Consider the following 17,774-nt stretch of genomic DNA (forward strand, 5'->3'; position numbering starts at 1 on the left):
GACCGAGGGGCAGGAAGACCTGGTGGGTCGAGGATCGGACGTAGGAAGCCTATGGTCCTTTGTTTGAGGGGGGATTGTTGGGGTTGCAAGGTTGCAACATAGTCCCATATTGGAAACACATGAGAAAGATATCTCCATTGGCATGAGGCCTTTTGGGGAGAGCCCAAGAGCAAAGCTATGAGGGTCTAGGCCCAAAGTGGACAATATCATGATATTGTGGAGATATCTAAATTCTTTTTGATCCAACAGTTTTAATCTGATTGACTTTGATCTCTCCATACATATTAGACATCCAAAGATCCTAGCAGTACTCCAACCTGATAGCATACCATAAGCTGGAAAGTCATTTATGGTCCAAAGAAGAGCATCCTTCATTACAAACATCTGATTAATATGAACATTGTATGTAAAAATATCTTCATCCTATAGTTGTTTCAATTATGCTATCAAGGGTTGCATATAAATATCTATTAACTTCTTCAAATTTTGTGGTCAGACACAACCAATGTTAAAAACATATACATCCCAGGTGGAATATTATACGGAGTTAAAATAATTGGCAACAAGAATAAGTTCTTCCTGGTTTACCAAATGGAGCAAATCCATCGCACACAGACATAATCTAATATTTAGAGTTTCCTTTGCAAATTCCGGATATGCTCTATCAAAATTTTTCCATGCATTTGCATCTGAAGGATGACACATTAGCCCTCTTCTGTTTGATGAGTTACATGCCAAGTCATGTGTTTAGCAGTTACCTTTGATGCACAAAGTCTTTGTAACCTAGGAGTTAAAGGAAAAATAAAACAACTGGTTGTATGATTTACGTTGTTGTTAACTCCTTCTGGTAGTCTTGTACCTATCTTGATTACAGAATTTACAAACATCTATATCTGCATCAACTCCCCAATATGACATACAACTATCTCTACAAACATCAATTCTTTCCATCGGAAGACTTAATTCTTTCACCAATGTTTCATATTGTAAAAATAAGGAGGCAAAATGTGATCACATGGCAATGAGTTGTCAAAAGCTTGAACAAAATCATTAAAGCAATCTTGCGACACATTATGATCTACCTTTATATTTAATAGTCTTGTGGTGAGAGATAATTTAGTTTGACTGTCACAACCAACCCATAATGGTTCATCTGTAGCACTCAACACTTCGTAAAATTTACAATATGTTTCATCAACACCTGGTACTTCTAACTCCTCCAACGGTGATGTATAAGTAGTAAACAATTGTTCAATTATTGGAGGGAAACTAGAACTTACACCAAATGTTTCAGGAATAAAATTCTGGCTTGTTGCATCAATTATCATCCTCTAAGATAGATTTAATTGTTCATAATAACTCTAATCCCCACTAACAGAGACTTGGATATTCCGTCCATAATCCTCATCAGATATGAACGGTTCACCATGACATGTCCAATTATAGTAATTCTGTGTAAAACCAAATCTATAAAGATGTTTTTTAACTTTATCGGAGGCTAAAAATTTGTCATTGTGACACTTTCTACAAGACACCTTACCTTATTACCGTCCATATACTTAACTTGACTAGATACAAAATTCAAAAATTGCCTTAAGCCAATGACAAACTCATCAGTTAAAGCCCGACGATCAGGCAAATTCTTGTTATACATCCAACTTCTTTCATTATGCATTTTGCCTGTATTTATTTATTTAAATACTATTAAAAACAACTACACATAAATCTTACCATTAAAGACAAAGTAACAAAGAGCACCTTATCAAAATGAAGGAATACACATATATATAAAATAATACTAGGATGAAATGAATAATGCCAGTACTAGGATGCTACATGGAAGATCTACAAGAACTCTTACGGAAACATTGGATCTATTACAATTAATCAGAACGTACCTTACGATAATAAATCACAAATACAAGTGCCTCCAACTACACTGAGCTCATGGCAAATTGAGACCTGCATAAACAACATTACAAATTTAGACAATACCTCATGATAATAAATAAAAAATAAAATTAGTTAATATAATAATCAAAATAGATGTCTACAGTCGTGGCCACTGGGGCAGTTGCGGCCACCAGGGGTAGCGACAGCCACGACTGGCCACGCTCGAACACAAGTAGCCACGCGGGGCCACGCGCGGTCAAGCGAGGCTACTCACTACCAGGCGAGGCCACGCGCGGCCCCGCGCTGGCCGCGCGGCCACAGACGGAGAGGGGAGAGGGGAGAGGGGAGAGAAAAGAGAAGAGAGGTACTTACCAAGACACTACACAATCGTGAGAGATAGTTGTTGTTGGTGATCTTGTGTGGCCAGCTAGAAGTGGGGTTGAATAGTCGGTGCCCCCAAATCGATAGCTTCCTAAGCATTTGTTAGCACCTCAGAATAATACAAAACAAACAAGATAAAGACTAAAGACAAGAAGAGAAATGCAAATCGTTAATACATTTGTTTACATGGTTCGGAGATAACTTACTCCTACTCCATGGTTATCTATAAGGTGGACGATCCCTTAATCCGTCGGTGGATTAATCCCAGGAAACTCCGGCTAGCACAATCCTTCTTGTCGGTGGAGAAACCTCGCCACAACTCGACCAAGAGCACTCGGATTACTAACGCACTAGTTGACTACTAGTTAGGGTTAACCACCACTAATTTTGTCAACCTTAACCATACTTCCAAGCCTTGGTTATATAGGCCACGGGTTGGAAAACCCCGCCTACCAGTCGATTGGTGAAAGTGTCAGTTGGCTACCCTCTGTGGAGATTCGGCCATTACAATACAATGGCTCGATACCAGTCGACTAGTGAAAGTACCAGTTAACTGCTCTACACTGGTGCAGCAAACAGAAGCATTCTGTTCACTCCCAGTCGACTGCCCAGTTGATTATACTAGTCGACTGATATTTCTATCAATCGGCTGGTACCCGGAGTACAGTCTCACAACACTCGAATCCTCACCCTTACGACTCACTTGACTCTTCGTTGCAACCTTGATCTCTTGCCTTCAAGCCTACTTCCTTTGGCTCTTGTCCCTCGGATGCACCCAATCACGCGGCTCGTCTCAATGTTATCCTTCACGTATGCCTCGAGCTTCCCTTGGTCCTTGTCCTTGCTGCATTGTCCACGGTCTCTCGGATGTTCCATCCTTCACCGGACCCGAAGCTATCAACCTGAGTCATATGTGTATCATGTAAACCTACACAACTCAAATACACATATCAAATACAAGGGTGAACCTAACTTAAACCCTTTGCCCAAACACCAAAATACATGGTCGCACGGACTATTGAGATTGCTCCAACAATCTCCCCCTTTTTGATGTTTGACAATACGTTTAAGTTAGGGAAAACATAATAGCAAAATAATATGCTAAAAACAATAGACTTATGTTGCCAAGAATACACACTTGGACTTACACGGCCGAATGGACTTACGTTGCCAAGGCTACACACTTGGACTTACACCATCGAATGAACTTATGTTGCCAAGGTTATACACTTGGACTTATATCGCCGAATGGACTTACGTTGTCAAGGCTACACACTTTGACTTACACCGCCTAATGGACTTACGTTGCCAAGGCTACACACTTTGACTTACACCGCCTAATGAACTTACGTTGCCAAGGCTACACACTTGGACTTACATCGTTGAATCAAAAATGTAAACATGCATTGGAACCTATCCCAAGGCTCCCCCTACACCTATGCTCCCCATTGAGTTAGGAATTTTATCACAAGGCTATTTAAGAACCTATCACAAGACTCTCCTTATACCTATGCTCCCCATTGAGTTAAGAATTTCATGTAAAGACATTTAAGGTTTTCTCAACTAACCTTACTTCTCCCCTTTTGCCTAATATCAAAAAACTCCAACAATATCTCAATTGTCGAAAACTTGATCACCAAACTGACCCTAAACTCATGTATTTATCCCCCATGGATCTTATACATCTAAATGAGTTGACTTAGTCACTAACCCAGTGCTGAAAATATTTTCAGACTGATATTAGTCGATTGACAAAAGTACTAGTCGGCTACCCTTATTGATACAAACTCACAAAATCATTCTGTGTTCGATAAACATTATTACCAATCGACTGATTTATAGATTTTTAATACTCTTTAAGTGCACTTATCTGATTTATTATATACTTATTAAGTGCAGTTTATTATAAACTACTTAAATTAATCAAAATTTAGTATTTTATATTTTCTTGTTATATTTGTGCAAGTAGTAGTCGAACTTTGAAATATCATCAAATTAAAACTATATGATGTAAATCAGATTTTATTGTTGATTTAATTCTAAATAATTTTATTTTGATAAAATAGTAGGAACGCATATTTTTATTATTATTATTTTAATATCAATATGTCTGTAAAAAAAATATAATTCTAGATATATAAAATATATAAAAAAAGAAAAATAGAAGAATTGATTCAATCTCAAAAAGGTGCACTTGATAGATTTATTATTAATAATCAAAATCAAAACTTAGAAAATAATACAATTAAAAATTTAAATAAAAAACTAATTAAATTTTCACCGGAAGATAATACTTTAAGATAAAAAGAAATCGATCAAGAATTTTCTAATGATCACAAATCGATTTTATCAAATATTAATATTAACGAAGAAAATAATTGTAATTCAGAAAAAGAAAAAGACAACTTGACATATCATGAAGATAATTTTTTTTTTTAATAATATTGATGAAACTATTATTCAAAATATATATGATCCAGTATAATGGAAAAATATAAATACAAATTTAATAGATTTATTAGTTGAAAAGGGCTCAATTAGAGAAATCAATATTTCTTTTCCAAATGATGAAAATTCTAGACATTTTTCTATGATTCATTACATTCGAAAATTGCCAAATGGAGAAAAACATGATAAAAAATGGTTAATATATTCAAAAGAATGACATAAAATATTTTGTTTTTGTTGTAAATTATTTAGTCAAAAGTCAATTACAATTAAATTAGCAAATGAAGATTGGAAAAATCTTAGTACCAAGCTTTAAAGTCATGAAACAAGCAGTGAACATATTATAAATATGAATATTTGGTTTGATATTGAAATGAAATTGATTAAAAATAAAACCATTGATCAAAATTTACAAGAAAAAATAAATAAGGAAAAAGAACATTGGAAGAATGTATTAATAAGAATTATTGCTATAGTTAAAAATCTTACAAAAAATAATTTGACATTTTGTAAATTTATCAACATAACAATGGAATTTTTTAGGTTTAATTGAAATGATTACAGAATTTGATCCAATAATGCAAGAATAAATGATAAAATTCATAATCATTATCTTGGTCATAATTTACAAAATCAGTTAATAAATATATTAGGAAAAGAAGTAAACGATATTATAATTTTAAAAATAAAAGAAGCAAAATACTTTTCAGTTATACTTGATTGTACTCTGTCATCAAGAACAGCTGTCTCTTATATTAAGATGTGTAGATATTTCAACAAGTTCAATCAAAATAGAAGAATATTTTATAGAATTTTTAAAATTAGATGATACATCAAGAAAAGTTCTTTTTGATATGCTTATATTGTAATAAATAAAATTGAATTGGATGTAAATGACATAAGAGGACAAGGATATGATAATGAGGCTAATATTAAAGGTAAAAAATAAGGTGTATGATACGGTGCATAAGGGTAGGGTCTGGTCAAGGGGACGTGACAGTCAAGAGTCAAGGGGGCGCGACAGTCAGGAGTCAAGGGGATGTGGCAGTTAGAAGTCAAGGGGATGTGACAGTCATGAGTCAAGGGGACGTGGCAGTCAAGGGTCAAGGGAACGTGGCAGTCAGGAGTCAAGGGGACGTGACAGTTAGAAGTCAAGGGGACGGGGTAGTCAAAGGGCGAGGAGACGTGTCACCCCAATAAGAGGCTATAACGTTACAGGTCGGGAATTCAGATGGGTTACTCGAGCGAGGATGCCAGGTCGGGAATTCAGATGAGTTACTCGAGCGAGGATGCCCAGGGAGGGAATTCAGATGGGTTACTCGGGCGAGGATGCCAAGTCAGGAATTCACACAGGTTTCTCGGTCAGGATGCCCAGGTCAGGAATTCAGATGGGTTACTCGGGCTAAGATGCCAAGTCAGGAATTCACACAGGTTTCTCGGTCAGGATGCCCAGGTCAGGAATTCAGATGGGTTACTTGGGCAAGGATGCCAAGTCAGGAATTCACACGGGTTTCTTGGTCAGGATGCCTAGGTCGGGAATTCAGATGGGTTACTCGGGCAAGGGTGCCAAGTCAGGAATTCGGATGGGTTTCTCAGTCAGGATGCCCAGGTCAGGAATTTAGATGAGCTACTTGGGCGAGGATGCCTAGGTCAGGGATTCAGGCAAGTTTCTCGGTTAGGATGCCCAGGTCAGGAATTCGGATGGGTTTCTCGGTCAGGATCCCCAGGTCGGGAATTCATATGGGTTACTCGGGCGAGGATGCCCAGGTCAGGGATTCAAACAAGTTTCTCAGTTAGGATGCCTAGGTCGGGAATTCGAACGGGTGAACTAGTCGGGATGGCCAAATCAAGAAATCAAATTAGCAATACCAGGAATAGGGAAGAGAGAGAGAGAGAGAGAGGGAACCATCTCTACTGGCCGAGTTTTCTCACAGTAGACTCGTATATACTAACTTGATGTGCTCGGTCAGGATATGATGGATTACTCAGATGCACCCCGATCAGACCGAGCGGTCGCTGGTTGTCAGAAGCTCTCTTGTTCACATTCGATCAACAAAAATGACAAAAGAGTCAGAGAACCGTAACTACTTGTCAGAGAATATCTGCTGTGTGTCAGAGTATATTCTAACGGTCTGTGACTAGCTAATAGCAGAACCTTCCTCCAACCTATAGGAGGATGCCAAGTGTCACCCACCACCAAGCAGAGTCTGGCACCCGATATTCCCTGACATTTGCCAGAACCCAGAAGTACACATTGTGATATAAAAAGGGGTGTCCTCTCCCTTACGCAGGTTCGCTCACTCACCTTTTCGCATCTATCTTCTACTTTCTGTAATTTTTACTGTTCTTCTGGGGAAAAAGTACCTGACTTGAGTGTCAGAGGGGCTACTCCGGGGACTTTTTCCCTGGTTCTTGGTCCCTAACGTGGAGGGTGCTCGTCTGAGTGTGCGCAGGGAACTCCCGCTTCTTGATCCTCATCATCACCCCCTGTTAGCAGCCTGTGGAACTTGCTCGCGCAACGTTGTACTCGGGGAAAGTCTCCGTCGCCTTCCGTCAACGCTAGCGTCAACACAACCGGCCTCCATCTAACTCAGATTCCGGACGGGATCAGTGTATAAAAGAGATTGATATATATAAATTCTAGAGTTTTTTATACATCATGTGGTTGTTATAGTCTTAATTTAGTACTATGTGATATAACTAATTCTTGTCCTAGTGCTATAACATTTTTTGGTGTGATACAACATATTTACTCATTTTTTCTTCTTCTAAAAAAAGATGAAAAATTTTATAAGACCATATTTTTAATTTAACTCTTAAATCATTATCAATAACACGTTGGAAAAGTCATCTTGAAAGCGTTAAAGCAATAAAGTATCAAGCTCCACAGATAAGAGAAGCTTTATATAAACTTGTAGAAACTAGTGAAGATCCTAAAAAAAAAAATGAAGCAAATTCTTTAGCAACATGAGTTTGAAAATTTTGAATTTTTATTAGGTATGACTATTTGGTATGATATATTATTTGCGGTTAATACTGTTAGTAAATTTTTATAATATAAAAAATATGAACATTGCTATTGCATTAAATCAGTTAAAAGGTTTTGTTTCCTTTTGTAATGATTATAGAGAAAATGAATTCATATCTGTTGTGATTAGAAGAAATAAACAATTTGATAAGAATAAAATTAATGAGATGAAACTTTCACCTGAAGAATCTTTTAAAATTAATTATTTTAATTATATTATTGACCATGTTATTTCTTCACTCTAAAATAGATTTGAATGCCCCCAGGGCGTAGCACAGACGGTGAGCGTATGGTATCTCTGGCGTAATGGTCAGGGGTCGATTCTCAGGAACTGACGACCTGGGGTTTACCCCGCCATGCGCCTATGGCCTGTGTACCTACATGAACCTCCCTCCATATCCGTGGGGCCGGCACTAGGGGGGCCGCTAAGGTAGCGGATCTACCTCTAAAATAGATTTGAATAATTTAAAATATATGAAAATAATTTTAATTTTTTATATGACTTAAAAAAGTTAAGATAATCTTAAAAATAAAATATTTAAATTTTTAAAACTTTTTAACACATAAATATTATCTGATATGGATAGTTTAAATATATTTTTAGAATTAAAAGTTTTAAAAGAAATAATAAATTCAGAATTAAAAACGGCACAATTGAAGCTTATAAAGAAAATTAAATTTTTTTACTACTATACCTATTGTTAGTGTTATTTTTTTCAACCATATTTCAAGAAAGATTAAATAATCTATCAATTTTATCAATTGGAAAAAAATATTATCAAAACTTGAATAATAAACATTTAATTAATAATCATTATCAATTTTATTAATAATTATTAGTAACACCTCTAAGTTAACACCTACAATAAAATTAATGACCGATCGCACTTTTAATAATATTATTTGTTAGCATAGTACAATTTGATCTTATATAAAGATTATCACATTAATTTTGTCTAAGCAGCTACCGATCTTGCTCGTCGCTTCCAAACCCGGCCGTCGACAGCATGCAGAATTAAGTGGACTAATTAATTACTCGCCAACCTCACGCAGTTGACGTAGTTACCAGGAAGGTGCGAGGAAACTCCAGGCAAAAGTATCCCGCAGAGCCTCACAAACCGCAACAGCCACCCTTCCTCGTACTCTGCCCCCTTCAACCGCCCCATCAAGAAGCTCCGAACGAGTTCCCACACCGCGTTCATGTACCTGGGCAGCAACTCCCACAGGGAGAAGTAGTTCTTGTTCGGTTCCTCCTCCATCAATTTCCCTCTGTAGAGGCTGTCGAAGTAGAAGCACGCCCCAAAGTGCTTGAACAACAGAGCAGAGTCATCGAAGGGCACTCTGGGGACAATGTCATTGGAGTAGACGTACCGGAAGTACCTCCCCTCCAAATGCCTCCCGGCGAACTCCCCGAACACCTCGTCGCCTACCCGCGGCTGCCCGAACGTGTACACTCCCTCCAGCCTCCGCAGCAGCTCTTCCTCGCCGTGGTGCGCCAGGACCGCGGGGAAGAGCACGGCGAGCGCGCCGCCCAGGCTGTGCCCGGTCACCAAGAACTTGGCCTTCGCGTTGCGCCGCAGGAGTCGGCGCAGCTCGTCCCGGATGGCGTAGTAGGCGTATGGCTTAGTCTCTCCTCCCTCGGCCTCTTTGGGCAGGGCGCGGGGGCTCCTCTGTAGCCCCAAGCCCTTGAGGAAGCCTTCGTGGACCTTGCCGGCGTCGGGGAGCTCGTGCCACGACACGTCGAAGTCGGTGTACCAGTCCATGGCCTCGAAGGGATTGGTGCCGCGGAACGCCACCACGATGAGCTCGGGATCGTCGGCTCTGTCCGCCAACATGAACGCTTGCGTGCTGAATTGCCGTTGATAGTCTGCAAATTTATTTATTTATTAATTTATTATTTTAAATAACAACTTTTTAGTGTCTTTCTTTTATTCAACAATATAAATTAAAATAGGGAATTACCATTCCAGCAATCGTAGAATCCCAGAAATTCCATCTGTAAACAACACCAACAAGAAGAACAACAAATTTAATTAAAACATTTAAAATTTTAACTCTATATATATATTTATTTAATGCTGAAAATGGCCTTACATTCCAGTCGTCAGTAACTACGCTTTTAATGGATGACTCGTTCTCATAAGCCAGTTTGGAAGCCATGCTGGACAGTGCCGCATGGTATTTAGCGTCACCCGGCTCGATACTCGAGTCCAGTTTATCTCTGGGGTCAAGAAACCATACAGCTGATCGATACTTTGATGAATTTCTCTCAGGAAGGATCCTTTTACCTGGAGATTAAATTAAAAATATATATATTCATTTTAATTATATTAATTATACTTTTTTTTTTGAAAAAAACACAGAATATAGATACTACGGACCTTTGATGAAATTAATCAAGAGTGGGGCAAAGCCAGGGTATTGAGCCACAAAGTTCAGCAGCAGCTCAATACGATCTCCGAGCCAAGCAAGTGGCTTTCTGAACGTGAGAAGCATTATTTGCAGGAGGAGGGTGAAAACCAGGACCAATCTTCTTCGCCACCACCGCTCGACGATCTCTACCCCCGCCGAGCGATCGAAGAATCGATTCTCCGAGAGATTAGGCGAGTAGAGGATGCGGAACAGATCGAGAACTCCCCCTTGATCGGGCCTTAAGGACATGTACTTGGGATGATCAGAATTAGAATCCATGATTGATGAAAGGATAGTGATTATCTTAGGAGAGGAGGAGAAATTAAGGATAAGACAAGAAGAGAAATTATTAAACAGATATTTATATAGTATATCCTAGACAATAAAGGAAAGAATTTCAATATATAAACCTCTCTTCCTAATTTGTAAAGAGAAAAAAAGTTCTAAAAAAAAATCACAATTCTAAAAATATTCTCTAAATCAGGAGATTTGTAGATGGATTTGTGGAATGAACTCCTCCTATCTTTTCGGAGGCTGAATTTATAACCATGGGGCTCTGACCATCGCCCTCTGAGAAATTTCAAAGAAAACTACAAGAGGCTGGATCAGCCTTTGAATCTGTCCTCTTTGTTTTGACAGACTAAATTTCATTGCACCGTTAGAATTCGTCTAGGGACGATGTGGTCATACTGTTCAATAGGGAAAATTAGATGAGACAAGGACATTTGTTTGAAATGGTAGTACGTGAAGCCATCAAACCTTAATTTACTATGAATTATTGACAGGAAAATGGCTTTTGAAAAATGCGATCAGGATATAAACATGTGCTGGGAATCGATGTATATTTATGTCTTCATATTCATATAATAGAGATGATAATGATGTGTTGAGTTACTCATCTGACAAAGAGAAAATTAAGGTACCGCGTGCAATTGGTTTGACGAATGTCCAAGAGATGAATTGCAGTCAGAGACCTTGCGCGTGAAGATACTTTCAATTGAGTTCTACAGAAATTAATATGTATATAGAATTTTAAATTTCTAGTGTTTCATATAATATAAAATTATAATTAATCAAAATATGAACACATAATGTTTCAGAGTGAAGTATTTCTTAAGAGTGAGATTATCGATATTGCTAATGTCAGGAAGATGAAGGGGTACTCATTCATCTTCATCTTTCTACATTAAAAGTCATCAAAATATCAGTTAGTAACCGATATTTTACTTCCTATTTAAAATGGCGTCCAAGAGTAATCAGGGAAGTGGGCAAGAGGACAAGGGGAGAGGCGATGATGATCAATGTTGGTCGAGCAAAAGAGAATGCCCGAGAGGTTGGAGATTTGGCTCGTGAACCTTGAAGTACTATCCGGTTACCCGTGATCGTGCTTCCGACAGCAGCGACGTCCGACTTCTTTGATTTCTTCGGGAGATCACTATGAGTTATTTACAGTTTAATTTTTATTCTTCGTTTCATGCTCTCAAAGATACAATATTAGTATCAGAGTATTTTTTTGAAAGCATGAATTTCAATGCGCGGAATTGAGAAATCGTGACATTGCGATTTCATTCGATTTCTGTAAGAATCGGCATCCCGAAGTCACGATTACCACCCGGTTACATGGAAATTGTGTAGTCCTCGACGGCATAAATCGTGGCAGAGGAGCGTCGACAACCGTGCTCAAATACCGGTGAAAGTCAGCCTCGGGAAGCTTACGTTTATCGTGAGAAGAAGATGAACAGTGCACAATTTTTTTTTTATTTTAATCAATTGCTCAATCGATTCAATTATTTGAATCAATTGATAAGGAATTGAATCAATTCAATTCACGGCATAGTGCATCCGATGTTTAATCGATTCTTCAATCGATTGAAAAAAAACGCAATGAACAGTGGAGTGTTTTTACGAAGTGGAGTAAAAAAATATATATTTTTTCTTTCAGATGGTTTAAAATTAAATTAAATATATTTGTTAATTAAATACATATAGAAATGTATTATTAATTAATAAATATATATTTAATTAAATTTTGATTCAATTAATTGAAAATTGAGCTATACCAACTTGTTCAATCAAACTCAGGTCTAATTTAAATCATCAATTGATTTAAGTAGACCAATTTGATTCAATGATACTAGATCTGATTCAAATAATTTGTTGGTTTAACCAGATCAGTTCATTATTGAATTAGTTGGGGTGATTTTTATTACATAAGTTGGGATGATCGGATATGACCAGATTAGTTCAATTGTGTCAGAATTGATAAAAAACGATTAGATTTGTTCTAATGGATCAGACTTAATCCAATGGGCATTGGATTGATCAAATTGACCTGAATTGATTTAAATAGACTTAGATTAAAATAATAACAGAACATAGGTCAGAAATCTCTATCCAATTATATTAGTTCTAATGAGGACAATAAACTAAGCTTAGGATATGAATTCCTGATTGACTGGTCCAATCGGTCAGTCGACTTAAACTTTTGAAAATCAAGAAGATTTATTTTTCTTGATTTATAATGATGGTTCTATATCTGTATAAATTGAATTAAATGATTTTGTACTGGTTAGTCAGTTTTGTACTGACTTATTTAAATTCAATTTTTTCGGATGGTACGGACGATTACCACATTGACTCATCGCGAAGTGCGGCGAAACCAGCTCCAGGAGGAGATTCAGGAGATAGAGTATAAGTCTGCTTATAGAGTCGACGGACATGTTAGAAAGCTTGATAGACTATTTTAGAAACTTGAGCAAGAAAAGTTTCTAGTCCTGAACAGTTATAGGATATGGACATTGATGCATTCATTGCTAGAGTATCCTAGGGTAATAGCAGACTATGTATGGGAACGTCATCAAGGACGCGTCACATGTTCAGAACTGTGTGAGGAACTACTTCACTATATGGTGAAGAAGAGCCTGAAGAGTCTGAAGAGGACCAGGAAATGTTCGAGGAAGATCCAAAAATGGATCTGATGAAGGATCCTGAAGCTGCCCCATCTGAGATTATCTCAAATAAGTCTAGGTTAATAGGGATAATGTTGGCCGCTGCACTAGTATTTGTCCTAGTGGGAGTGGTATTGACCTATCTAATTTATTAGTGTTCTGTTTATTGTCGTTATGTATGAGCAGTATTAGCCCATTAAGTTTTTGAGTTATGTAATAATTTCTGTTGTTTTGTACGAACAGAATTATGGTATAAAAACAGTTATGTTATGTGTTAACTAACTTGTCCATGATTAGTTCATCTGAAAAATGATTAGTTCATTTCATGATTCGTTCATGTTAAATAATATGATTAGTTTATATATATATGATTCGTTCATATTAAATGATTTGTTCATTAGATGAGATGTGTGTAATATAATTGATCAATATTGATTAGATTAGTACATACAAATGATGAGTGGAAACAAAGTTATCACTTGATTTTGTAAATTAATTCTAATTTACACTGAATTAATAATTAATTGCATGCATATGAATTACACTGAAATAATAAATAATGTGTTTATTTATGTAGATCATGGCAACTAAAAACATCATAGCTGAACTTAATAAGGGAGAGAAATTATATGAGGATAACTACAAAATCTGACACCTCATGATACAATACGTTCTTGAGGAACAAAAAGTTTTAGAGGCTGTAAATCATTTCATGGAGGAACCGGTTGATGGTTCTATAGCACAACATAGACGTGACCTTGATGCCTATAAGGCATGAAAAAGGAAGGACTCCATTGTTAAAGGAATATTGATTAGTTCAATGGTGGATGACCTGGTATTTGAGTATGAGCCATTACTATCGGCTCATGCTGTCTGGGTAACCCTTAGAGAAAAGTACAGTGGAGTAAGTCTCAGTAAGCTCCGTCAGCTAATAATTAAGTTTGATAGCTATAAAAAATGCTCGAATGTTACCATGGCTCAACATCTCAGGGAGATGAGTAACATGATTCGAGAGCTTAATACTGCTGGTCATATGTTGACCGATGAATAACAGGTTCAGACAGTTATCCGTTCCTTTCTTGATTCTTGGGAAATGATGAAACAAAATCTGACTCATAGTGAAAGTATCAAGACTTTCACCGATGTCTCACGTCATGTTGAACTTGAGACGGAGAGGATTGAATCCGTAAGGATTTCTGATCAAGCTTTTGTAGCTGAAGGTTCTGGTTCCAAGAATAAAAAAAGATGGTTTAAGAAAGGAAAGGGAAAAGGAAACGAGGCTAGTGCTGTTGTTGTTAAAAACCAAATCAAGAAGAAAGGAAAGAAATATTGAAAAAAACCTAGGAGCAAGTTGACCTGCTTCAACTGTAGCAAGAGGGGTCATTTTGCTCGGGATTATACTGAACCTAAAAAGGTAGATCCATCTCTATCTTCTTTCCTTGAGCATTATGTTGCAAGTACAGTGTTGTTAGCTGATTCGTATCCTTTGTGGATTGTAGATTCAGGAGCAACGAACCATCTACATATGTGGAGTACTGTCGGGAACCAGCTGGCAACAAATGGATATATGTAGGAAACAATGCAAGAATTGAAGCCAAAGGAATTGGCACTTGCAAGCTCAACCTACGCGGTGGGCGCACCTTGTTTCTACATGATGTCCTGTATGCTCCTGAGATTCGACAGAATCTGGTTTCCGTTATTTGTCTTCTTGATTTAGGTTATTGTGTAAATTTTTATAGCCGTTGTCTGGAACTTCGAATTAACTCTATGTTAATTGGGTATGATTATGTAACAAATGGTTTTATGGTTCTTGATGTAGAACCAAATAATAATGATGGTTGTTTTTCAAACATTGCTCTTACTAGTAATGCTAATGTTAATGATGAAATTTGACATACTAGGCTAGGACATATAGGACAAGAACGAATGAATAGATTAGCTAAGGAGGGTCTTTTAGGCGCTCATGCTAAGATTAACTTATCTATATGTGAGCATTGTCTAGCTAGGACATAAGAGCTAAATCACCATTGCAATTAATTCATTCGGATATTTGTGGTCTAATGAATATGAAGGCTAGAAATGGGAGTTCTTATTTCATTACATTTATTGATGACTTCACATGTTTTGGTTATGTGTATTTGATTTCTCACAAATCTGAAGCATTATATTGCTTCATTCGTTACATGAACAAAGTTGAGAATCAATTGAAACGTAAGATTAAAACCCTGTGCACTGATCATGGAGGTGAATATTTGTCTGATCAGTTCAAGACAATGTGTAATGAGAAAGAGATTATTAGACAGCTAACTATCTCTGGAACTCCACAGCAAAATGGGGTTGTTGAAAGAAAAAATAGGACTCTTCTTGAAATGGTTAGGTCTATGATGACGCAGGTTAATTTGCCAATCTCCTATTGGGGAGATGCATTATTAGTTGCGACCTATATACTTAACAAAGTGTCTTCAAAGTCAGTTCCATCTACTCCACATGAATGTTGGACAAGCAGAAAACCAGATTTGAGTAATATGAGACCTTGGGGGGCAGCTGCCTACGTTTATGATAAGACTCATGAACATGGAAAATTAGGATCCAGAGGTAAGAAGTGTATCTTTATAAGGTATTCTGAGACTTCTAAGGGTTATGTTTTTATTGATGAGCGACAAGATGAAATCATCTCTGAAATAGAGTCAAGAGATGTTACTTTTCTTGAAACTGAGTTCCCAACACAAGGTGAAGTTGATAAGACAATTCCTCTATATGAGATAGAGGAGGAGGATAATGTTCTTTTATCAACAAATCAGGAGATGTCTGAATCTAGTCAACCTAGTGGGAGTAATTTGCCACTGAATGAGTCAGTTTCTCAACAGTCTAACCTACGAAGAAATAGTTGTCAGATTATTCCTCAGAGAATGTTTGATATTGAGAATGAGGCATTGATGATTCTCTCAGTTGATGATGAGGAACCTTGAACAGTTAAGGAAGCTTTAAGAAGCTCAGTAAGAGAAAAATGGAAAATTGCAATGGATGAGGAAATAGAGTCAATGAGAAAGAATCAAGTTTGGGATTTAGTCGATCTTCCTCCGGGCCGAAGGGCTATTGGGAATAAGTGGATTCTCAAAATAAAGAGGAAAGAAGATGGATCGATTAATCGATACAAATCTCGATTCCTATTGTGGAGATATCTACATTCTTTTCGATCCTACAACATGATCACCTTGTAGTCTATATGACTGACATGGTCTATGTGACCATATAACCTTATGGATTGACTTGGACGAGTGAGAGATGTTGGACGTTGCATCAGTTGCAACGTTAGGAAGATGAAGGGGTGCCCATTCACCTTCATCTTCCTCCATTGAAAACCATCAAAGCATCGATTAGTAATCGATGTTTTGCTTCCTATTTAAAATGGCGTCCAAGATCAATCGGGGAAGTGGACAAGAGGATAATGGAAGAGGCGACGATGATTAGTGTTGGTCGAGCAAAGGAGAACGTCCGAGAGGTTGGGGATTTGGCTCGTGAACCTTGAAGTACTTTTCAAGTATATGTGATCATGCTTCAGACAACAACGACATCCGACGACTTCTTCAATTTCTTCAAAAAATCACTATAAATTATTTATAATTTAATTTTTATTCTTCGTTTCATGCTCTTAAAGATACAACACGATTTTATAATTCGATTAATCTTGACCTTATATTTCATCCACAAAATAAATCCAGGACACGAGGTGGTTTCTAGAACGGTGCTCTAATTTTACTAATAGTTTAATCATTATATATATCCTGTGAAAATTAAAAATTACAACTAACTTGTTTTTTCTTTCTGTTTTTTTAATGACTCAATCATTTGGATTGGCCGACGCATTTAACTCGTGCTGAACATTGAGCTTTCTACTCCAATGGCTTAGGCCAACTAATGTGGTTTGCAATGTAGCAAGTTGTAAATAATTTACGTATTCTTAAGTAAATTTGATAAGAATTTATTTATATTTGTTCAATTAATGTATATAAGCTTAGATATGTACGTATTTAATTTATTAATATTAGAGACTGAACACGAATAGAAATTATGAATGACGTTAACCAACAAACCCTTATCAAATTTATAAATAAATAAAATTTTAAAATAAACAAACTGAGAAATCAAATGAGGTTAAAATTATATAAAAGTTTTAAATAATTAAACAATTTTGAATTAAAAGTTTAATAAGATCAAGTTGAAGCCAAATTTAAATCAAACTAGAGATTGTAAAAATAAAAATAAAACAAAATCAAGTTTGAATAATCAATTTAATGACTTGGTGCATTTTAGGTTCAACTTAACTTAGCTTTGTTATATTACTAAACAACTTCAAATAATATAAAATTTAGCACGACTTAGCTCATTTGCAATCTAGTAATGCTTATTGCCTAAATTGATTAAACCCTTCAAATCAATTTGACCATCAAACTCGCTCCAAAATAGCAGTTCAACTCTCCCCTAAACCCATTAGATTCTTTAGATTTTTCCTCTCATAGGTGTGCTGTGTGATATATCACTGAGGAGATCAATAAAAGGAAAAGTTTGAATTTCAAATATTGTAGCAAACATACGATGAATTTCAAATATTCATCATATTTAAAATTCAATTGCTACAATTGAATTTCAAATATGATGAATAT

At 36.7% G+C, this 17,774-nt stretch overlaps 1 protein-coding gene across 1 annotated transcript; it reads right to left on the minus strand.

Annotated features, from left to right (window-relative positions):
- Positions 1-8,602: 8,602 nt before the first annotated feature.
- On the minus strand, positions 8,603-10,666 carry LOC121989860 (triacylglycerol lipase OBL1-like). Its single transcript, XM_042544170.1, has 4 exons — positions 10,132-10,666; positions 9,845-10,038; positions 9,713-9,746; positions 8,603-9,617 (listed from the first exon to the last, which is right to left on the minus strand). The coding sequence occupies exons 1-4, from the start codon at positions 10,439-10,441 to the stop codon at positions 8,779-8,781; spliced, it is 1,377 nt and encodes a 458-aa protein (XP_042400104.1). The 5' UTR covers positions 10,442-10,666; the 3' UTR covers positions 8,603-8,778.
- Between the last annotated feature and the right edge of the window lie 7,108 nt (positions 10,667-17,774).

Source organism: Zingiber officinale, chromosome 6B (assembly GCF_018446385.1).
Source record: "Zingiber officinale cultivar Zhangliang chromosome 6B, Zo_v1.1, whole genome shotgun sequence".
In the NCBI taxonomy this organism is placed as follows: domain Eukaryota; kingdom Viridiplantae; phylum Streptophyta; class Magnoliopsida; order Zingiberales; family Zingiberaceae; genus Zingiber; species Zingiber officinale.